General features: G+C 39.4%; 2 protein-coding genes across 2 annotated transcripts in view; both read right to left on the bottom strand.

Moving 5' to 3' along the window:
• The window catches only part of LOC128618221 (oxysterol-binding protein-related protein 10), an 8,249-nt gene extending 7,776 nt beyond the window's left edge, over positions 1–473 (bottom strand). The window contains exon 1 of the mRNA XM_053641736.1: positions 88–473. Coding sequence (XP_053497711.1) covers positions 88–302 — 215 coding nt within the window. The 5' untranslated portion in view covers positions 303–473. The remainder of the gene's footprint in view (positions 1–87) is intronic.
• Positions 474–3,842: 3,369 nt separating this feature from the next.
• On the bottom strand, positions 3,843–4,746 carry LOC128618306 (4-galactosyl-N-acetylglucosaminide 3-alpha-L-fucosyltransferase 9-like). The gene has a single exon (XM_053641836.1). It carries the CDS (start codon positions 4,726–4,728, stop codon positions 3,844–3,846), a length of 885 nt encoding a protein of 294 aa, XP_053497811.1. The 5' UTR covers positions 4,729–4,746; the 3' UTR covers position 3,843.
• Between the last annotated feature and the right edge of the window lie 4,744 nt (positions 4,747–9,490).

Genomic DNA, 9,490 nt, shown 5'->3' with positions numbered 1-9,490 from the left:
TAGTACTGACACTTTTTTACACTATGACAGACCCATCCCAGCGCCTGCACTCGTTAAATCGGGAGCTCGTGCTTAATTAACCCTTACCTGTTCTGCCAGCCCTGGATCAGGTTGGTGTATTTGCTCAGTACTCCTTCCAGCTGAGGCCTCTTTCCTCCTCTTCCTCCTCCTCCTCCTCTTCCTCCTCCTCCTCCTCTTCCGGTGGTCCTCCGTGTCCGGTCCGCGTGGTTGTGGTTCGGGCTCGAGCTTCCTGTGGCCGCTGAGGCGCGCGCTCTGTTGGTCGGTGTTGGCGTTTTCTCCATCGTGTGTGTGTGTGTGTAGCGGAAGTGCGGACCAGACTTGTTTCCTGGTTCTCCTAAACCCTCTGCTGTAATAAACTGGAGTTCATCATTCCCCTGCTCCGGAGGTGTGTTACGGTGCGCATTGCGAAGTCTCGCGCTTTCTCTGTTCCCCGTGTGTGTGTGTGTGTGTGTGTGTGTAGCTGCAGCGCAGACCCGCCCACCAGCGCGCTCCAGCTAGAACATGAGAACGCGCACGGCAGTGTGTTTTGGGAGTTATTACACAAACCGGACATGCATCACGTGGTATCTGCATGCAACCCGCGCCCCCTCCCTTCTGTCTCTCTCTCTCTGTCTCTGTCTCACTCTCTCTCACTGTCTCTCTCTCTCTCTCTCTCTCTCTCTCTCTGTGTCTCTCTCTCTGTCTCTCTCTCTCGCTCTCTGTGTCTCTGTCTCTCTCTGTGTCTCTGTCTCTCTCTCTGTCTCTCTGTGTCTCTGTCTCACTCTCTCTCTGTGTCTCTGTCTCACTCTCTCTCTCTTTGTCTCTCGCTCTCTGTCTCTCTGTCACTCTCTGTCTCACTCTCTCTCTGTCTGTCTCTCTGTCTCACTCTCTCTCTCTCTCTGTGTCTCCGTCTCACTCTCTCTCTGTCTCTCTCTCTCTCTCTCTCTGCAACACTGCATTTTCTGTTATCTTTAAAACTATTTGTTTATTTCACTCCACTCATGTCTTTACATAAGGTTTGATATCTATATTTCTGACATGGTATACGGTATTAAAATAATATTCAGTTATTAGTGTTATTCTGTTCTTCCTCTTCAGTCAGCCAATCATGTTCCAAAGTTCATCTCACTCGGCCAATGATGAATGATCCTGACCCTAATCTGTATATCTAATACACTGTATCCACTGTAAACTCACATATATATCAAATATATACACTATATGGCTAAAAGTATGTGCACCCCTGACCATCAATCCCATATGTGCTTGTTGAACATCTCGTTCCAGATTTATTCCCTCTGTGTTTACTGTTATAATGTGCTCCACTCTTCTGGGAAGGCTTTCCACTAGATTTTGGGGCGTGGCTGTGGGGATTAGTGATCATTCATCTACAAGAGCGTTAGTGAGGTTGAGGTCAATCGCTGATGTCGATGAGAGGAGGCTCCAGTTCCAGTTCATCCCAAAGGTGTTCAGTGAGGGTGAGGTCAGAGCTCTGTACAGAACACTCCAGATCTTCTACCTTGTTACTCATCGCATCAGTCAGCTGATTAGATAGCTAGATAACTAATGTGAACTGCTACTTTCCTAGTTATAACCCACAAAACATTTAGAAATTATACGGAAATACAAACCTGACACTACAAATGTATCAAAACGCTAGCTAGCTACATATGGAAACAGTGACGGAGCCACAGTGTTGGCTCAATTTATGCTGCATCATACTTAAACAGTGAACGTAAAGAAATACAAATAATTCAGTGGCAAAAATGTTGTTTGTTTACTAGAGATAAAATGTGTGCTACGCATCCTAGAGTTGCTGGTACAGCCTTCTCACTTCCCTGCTGCAATCCAGTCCTCGCGTTGTGTTTTGTTTTTTGAATATATATAATAAACACTTTAATTTCTGAAAGTAGGTTAGATCCGGGGCTGCGGGAGCATCCAACCACCGACTGATCAAAAACATCCGAGGAACGAAGTCGCCACTTCCTTAAACCAGCGAATAGCCAGTGAAATGGTCAGTGTCTCAAAAACCACACACGAGACCTGAGACTAGAATAAACATCAATTCAGCACTGGAAAACAGAAAATCTTTTTTATCAGCCTTTGCGTGGGGAATCAAGGTCACTGCGGTACACACACATGTCTAAAGTACAAACACTATCCACTGCATAATCTCCACTTTTTCCTCTCCTGCAAGTCATCTTGTCCTGTAATCCTTCCACCTGCCCATTGTCACACTGGCCCATCGCTATCATCAGTGACCCCATAACATCCGGTCACCTCCTGACGAAACCCAGTCTGGATCCCACAGACTAAAACAGACCCTCACCCACCTACAGTACCTAAATCACTTATCACGCCCCACACTGCACCACCCTCCTTCCGATCCTCTAGCACCGCTCGCCTGGTCCCACCATCTCTCAGGACACAAGGAAGACCTGCATTAAGACTCTTCTCTGTTCTGCACCTCGGTGGAGGAATGAATTCCCCTAGACGACCGAACAGCTGAGACACTGGCAGACTTCCAACAATGTCTAAAGACCTACCTCTTCCTGAAGTACTTAAACTAGCACTTTAATTAAAAAATTGTGTTGTCTGATAGTTTTTCTTATTATATTATCTCCTAACAGAGTTTTAGACTGAAGGTATATTAGTCTGTGACCTAGTGACCCAGTATCTGGATGTATTTACTGATAAAGACTTCAATCCCATAAATGTAAATTGAAAAAAAAAAGGTCATTAATAATTAAAGAGAATTTATAATTTATGGAGTTGTACCCGAGGGCTTTATGAAAATGTACGTACGAGTGAAGGAGGGTGAGGCAACAAACAAAGAGGTGATGGATGGTGATAAATGACTCCAGAACTAATGTTTGAGGTCCTTATTTGTTAAGGTTTGTGTTTGAGTCCATTATTAAAAACCAATAAAAAGAAAGACAATGCTGACGTATGAGGACATGGAGAAATATTTGTCATACAGGTTCCCATTCCAGCGTCAGTTAGGTGACTTTAGCATAAAGATAAGTGGAAAATAAGCAATATACTCTTTTATCATGTTTGTTATTCATCATCATTTAAAGTAAATATACAGGACTGATCAGGAGCTCTAATGGATATATATGTTTTTATCAGCCTGTGCTAATATAAATAATAACCTTAATAGATACGTATTAATGTATGAATTTTGATGAACTTCCTAGCGAGTAGCTAAAATCTAAGTCTTAAATCTTAAATCTAAGACTTACATCAAACTCACAGTTCACACAGATTCCTCCGACCTGATCAGTGTTTTATAAATTTTTTAAAAAACTTTTCTTTGTTCAGCATGAAAAATGACATTAACGCACAACTGTCAAATAAATATAAAATATAAAACATGTAGAAACTTCATGTCATGCATTGACAAAACAAAAAAATGATGTGGTTTTTGTCCCCAAAAAACTTTTTTTTCTTTTCATTTGTTCACTTTTCTACTTCCTGGATGTCACGTTATCTTTGATGTCTGTCATCTTTGTTTAGTTCAGTTTAGTTTAGTTTAGTTTTTCTTTGTGTAGTTTTGTTGCACATTTTTAAATGTCTGTGTCGTGAAAAGTCGAGAACATTAAATGTGTATTAATGAGGAAATAAAAGAATTGCGAATATTATTTTTATTTAGAACCTTTGACTGTTTAACACCCAAACTTTTTCCCAAACATGTCCAGTTCCCGGATGAACTAGCTAACCCCAGAACCATGCACTGAGATTATTAAACACTCTGTAGCCTCTGTATCTTTTTACATGATCACAAATGCGACAAGCGTGTTCTAGAGCGAAATATGAACCTTCAACGGTAAAGTGTTGTCTTCAGGTGAAGTACTGTTCATAAGCTTCCTGGTTCTGGTCCAGAAATGTGAGATGTTCTGCCAGTTCTTGAGGGGATTTGAAATCGTCCACGTGAATGAATGACTCTGCTGGAATGAATTCCTCATAGTTCTCCCTGGGTGGACCGAGAACCACAGGAACCGTGCCGAATTTCATGGGGTTAAACAGTTTTTCTGTGAAGTAGTCTTTGTGGATGGAGTTCTCGAATGCTAAGTAGAATTTACAGCTGGACAGGGTTTTGTAATACTCTTCTAGACTTAGTTGTCTTTCAAATGCCCCGCCGTACGTGTGAATCTGAACATGTTTCCCTAATTCATAAAAATATGGGGCTCTTTTTAAGCGTGTGTTCCAGTTATTGACGATCCAGCACACTAATTTGTCCTTCGGTGGGATTTGGAAGGCTTTGTCCTCCTCAGATGCTTCTATGATTCTCCCGTAAGGAACCCAAACATCCGAATCTCTGCGATAACTCGTCGTCAGGTTGAACAACCCATCGAGCTGAGCTCGTCTCTGGGAATTCCCGGGAGACTCCATGTTCATCCAGACCCACTTCTGCAGCAGTGGTCTCCTCATCCTCAACAGCTCGTAGACGTTATCCTGGATGTCTCTGTGATGGAAAATGATTGTGTGAACTTTCTCGTACTCGCTTCGGTTGTCTGTAAAGCGACAGCCTGTGATGTTGAACAGCTTGCTGCAAGACTCCATCTTGAACCGACGTCCGAACGGCCATGTCCAAATCAAAACCACAGTGTCACGGTCCAGGTTTCTCCTCCAGTTTGCAGGAACTTCATCTCCTGCTTCTTCTTCTTTAGCAATGTTGTGGTTCGATATTTCTTCTTCACAAGGCAGCGAACCCATTGACGGCATGTACAGTAGATAGAATAATCCTTCAAAACACAGCAGGGTGATGAAGACCAGGAGAATCAGCCAGAATCGCAGTGGATGTTCCGACTTCATTATTTATTTCTGAGAGGAAATTAATTAAACAAACGAGTTCACTAATCAGGAACAAGTAATGACGAGTAATAATCTAGTATCCAGATTAATTTAAATAACATTTCTATTAAATATAACAATAATTTTAGGATTGTACATTTTATTGACTATCACTTTTATGTAAATAATTTTTAAGAATTGCTATGTTTAATATATATATATATATATATATATATATATATATATATATATATATATATATATATATAAAAGATACAAAAAAGAAGACATTGTGTTACGCAATAAAACACATTTAAATATTATTCCATACTGAGAGTAGAGTAGTCTGTTTACTTCACACGTATGATAAAAAAGTATTAAACTATTAAGAAATATAAATTATTTTAAATGATATGTATTATATATCTAATATTGCAATTCTAAATTCAATTTTATTAATTATGTTTTTAAAAGGATTAAGGGTTAAGCAAGTAGAGTAACCGTTTACTTCAGCATTTATATATAACATATAATAATATTAGCATTTTATTTGAATAGTTTATTTATTTATAATTATATATGATACATGCACAGTTTAGTGAACAGTTATGTAAACGTTTGTTGATTATTAAGATGTTAACGAAACACGTTCTGTCTGGGACTAAACGTCATAGAAATGAAAATTTAATTACAGCATGTTATTAAACGTCGGTAATAAACTGAACTCGGGTCAGTGTGTATAAATATTGGCACCTGTTAGTCAGTCTTACCGTTGAATTTTGAGCATTTTACTTGTATATGGAGTAAATGTCAGTGAATGCAGCTGCTTTTTCTATTGAGGTGTTCATTTGGTAAACGTACCGAATCATTCGAACATCTCCTATTCACTGTTTACTTTATATACACAGTACTGTATTTGTTTTTAGTACTGTATTTGTTATAGATGTTTATTTTATGACTTCTACATTATCGAATCAGTACAAAAGCACTTTAGATGTCCAAACACATATCGTTTTCCAGCGCTAAATTAAATGCTACAGAAAAATAACCTGTAAATGTCAGTAAAGAAAGCAGAGTATTACGCAATAAACACTTTTCAGACAAGAAAAACACGATGAATTGTGCTTGGCTTCGCTGCAGGAATAAGGAATAAGACAGTCAGAGTCTCCAGAAGAACCGAGTCTGATTCTGTAAGACGCTCAGTAACACTTACAGCTCGTTTCCCTATAAAACTGCACACACTCCACCTGAGACTACGACTGGCAAACGGCCGTTACACCAAATACTGACTTTCTTTAATTTATTACTGTTTACTGCTCTTTATAGTTTTGTTTTTTAAAAGAAAATCTGTTTAATTTCATTATCTTTGAAGGCATGTTTGCTCTACAGCATTTCTGTACAAGATTTTTAGACACTACTTATATATAAAGTATATTTCATTATAACTCCTGAACCTGCACCAGACAATGAACTCACCTGATGTTCTCCTTCTGGCAGATCTTCAGGATCTCAGCACACTGTGTGTGTATCTGCATTTAGTGAACACCTTCTTACATTAGATCAGTTTCTGATGTTCACACCCAGGTTTACACACCACACACTTTATGAGTGAAAAATGTAGCCAATTTAAACAAACTGTGTTTGTGTGTGTGTGTGTGAGTGTGTGCATAATGGGTGAATTATGTGCAGTATCACTTCACTCTGGAACAGAAAACAGGCACTGGATTTAACTTTTTCTTTTTTTTTTAACTTTATCTACATATGTATATAATCTTTCTAGGATTGCTTATTAATCTAAGAATAATAAATATAATCTGACTATGTGATAAGGATAAATTTGGTGTTCCACAAGGTTCTGTTTTAGGCCCACTGCTTTTTACTTTATATATGCTACCTCTAGGTCAAATTATTCGTAAACATGGAATTATCTTCCACTGTTATGCTGATGATACACAGCTGTATGTTTCAGCGAAGCCAGAGGACAGACAGCAGCTTAGTAAAGTTGAGGATTGTGTAAAGGACATTAGACGTTGGATGATTAACTTCCTTTTACTTAATTCTGATAAGACAGAAGTACTTGTACTAGGAGCATGTATAGCTAGAAGTAATCTTTCTGATCACATGGTTACTCTGGATGGACTTTCTGTTTCATCATGTGCAGCAGTAAAAGACCTTGGAGTGATTATTGACTCCAGTCTATCATTTGATGCTCATGTAGATTATATTACTAGGATAGTCTTCTTTCATCTCAGAAATATTTCTAAAATAAGAAATATATTGTCACTACATGATGCAGAAATATTAGTTCATGCTTTCGTCACCTCTAGACTAGATTACTGTAATGCCTTACTGTCTGGATGTTCCAGTAGGAGCAGAAACAAACTCCAGTTAGTCCAGAATGCAGCTGCTAGAGTCCTAACTAGAACCAGCTGCTATAAAATAAGTGACAACAGGAACTAACATTGCTGCTGTAGGCCACAACAATGGGTTTGAAATGAAGCAATCAAGATGTGATTGAAGTTTAGACTTTTAGCTTTAATTCAAGGGGTTTAACAAAAAAATACTGCATCAACCGTTTAGGTTACAGCCATTTTTTTAGAGTTCCTCCATTTTCACAGGCTCAAAAGTAATTGGACAATCAACTTGTAAGCTGTGTCATGGCCAGGTGTGGCCTGTTTCCTCATTATCCATCTATCCATCCATCCATCCATTTTCTGTACCACTTATCCTACACAGGGTCACAGGGAGCCAGGAGTCTATCCCAGGAGACTTTGGGCACAAGGCAGGGGACAACCTGATGGGGTGCCAACCCCAGGGTACAGTCACACACATACTTAAATACTCATTCACACACTGCAGACACTTTGGAAATGCCAATCAGCCTACAGCCCATGTCTTTGGACTGGGGAAGGAAACCAGAGTATCTGTAGAAAACCCCCCTAAGCATGGGGAGAACATGCAAAGACTGCACACACAGGGCAGAGGCAGGATTCGAACCTCCAACCCTGGAGGTGTGAGGCAAACCTGCTAACTTCTAAGCCACTGTGCCTACTGTTTCCTCATTATTTCAGAAAATATTAATAAAGGTAAAAGGTCTGGAGTTGATTCCAAGTGTTGAATTTGCATTCGGTAGCTGTTCATGGGAACTCTCAATATGTGGTCCAAAGAGGTGTCCATGTAAGTGAAGGAGACCATCATTAGGCTGAAAAAACCCCAAAACAGACCTTTCAGAGAGACAAAAGAAACTTTAAGAGTGGCCAAATCAATCTGGTACATTCTTAAAAAGAAGGACTGCACTGGTGAGCTCAGCAACACCGAAAGGCCTGGAAGACCACGGAGGACAACTATAGTGGATGATCACGGAATTCTTTCCTAGGTGAAGAAAAACCTCTTCAGAACATCTAGCCAAGTCATGAACACACTGGAGGAGGAAAGTGTATTATTCTCAAATTATACACTCAAGAAATGCCTTCATGAATGTAAATACCTTTTACCTCAAGATGCAAACCTCTGGTAACACTCAAGAACAGAAAGGCCAGATTAGACTTTGCTAAAAAAAAAAAAAACTGACAAGTTCTGATGCCAGATTTTTTGGACAGATGAAACCAAGATGAACTTCTACCAGAAAGATGGTAAGAGAAGAGCATGGAGAAGGAAAGGAAGGGCTCATGTTCCAAAGCATACCATATCATCTCTCAAACATGGTGGAGGTAGTGTTATGGCGTGGAAGTGTATGGCTGCCAGTGGAACTGGGTCACTGGTGTTTATTGATGATGTGACTGCTGATAGAAGGAGCAGGATGAATTCTGAAGTTTCTTTCTGCTCAGATGCAGTCAAACGCTGCAAAACTGACAGGACGGCGCTTCACAGTACAGATAACGACCCAAAACATACCGCGAACGCAACCCAAGAGCTTCTTAAGGCAAAGAAATAAGGCAGCTTTTCACTTACTGAAGACAAAACTGAAGGCAGAAAGACCCATAAACAAGCAGCAACTGAGGGCAGCTGCAGTAAAGACCTGGCAAAACATCTCACCGGAGGAAACTCAGCATTTGGTGGTTGATGGGTTCCAGACTTCAGGCCGTCATTATCTGCAAAGGATTTGCATCCAAGTATTAAAAATAATCTTTATATTTATAATGATGTTATTTTGTACAATTACTTTTGAGCCTGTGAAAATGGCTGTGATTCCTAAAGGGTTAATACAGTATTTTAGTTAAACCCCTTGAATTAAAGCTGATTTCAAATCCACCGTTGTGTAGAGAGGAAAAAGATAAGAAAACTGTGTCCATGTGCAAATACTCATGGACCTGACTGTAACTAAAAACATAAAAAGCATGATGTGCAGTTCTTTAATAAACGAATAGCTGTAATTGTTGGTACATTGCTGTGGTATAGGAGGAATAGAACACTTGGGGACATGCTGTTGTAGGAAAATAATCAGTATCTCCTCTTTAGTTACTAAAAGAGAACGCTCTGTCGTGTTTTATTCTCGCTCATCTTACCTGAATAAACTCTAGCTCTCCTCTGTCTCTCGATTAAATTGCTTTAAGAGAAATGTAGATCCTGAGATATTGGGAATCATTTATATTTAGATCCATATTTTATTTATTTATTTATTTATTTATTTTCGGAAGAGGTGGAACATTTACACTGTCTGTGATGTAAAGTCATTTTAAATGTTATTTTACGG

The sequence above is a fragment of the Ictalurus furcatus genome, chromosome 14 (genome assembly GCF_023375685.1).
Source record: "Ictalurus furcatus strain D&B chromosome 14, Billie_1.0, whole genome shotgun sequence".
Classification (NCBI taxonomy): Eukaryota; Metazoa; Chordata; class Actinopteri; order Siluriformes; family Ictaluridae; genus Ictalurus; species Ictalurus furcatus.
The sequence above is the reverse complement of the archived record's forward strand: the minus strand, read 5'-3'. Positions and strand labels throughout refer to the sequence as shown.

Excerpts from the sequence above, each read along its gene's own strand:
- LOC128618306 (XM_053641836.1), bottom strand. The coding sequence starts at position 4,728 with ATGCCGTCAATGGGTTCGCTGCCTTGTGAAGAAGAAATATCGAACCAC.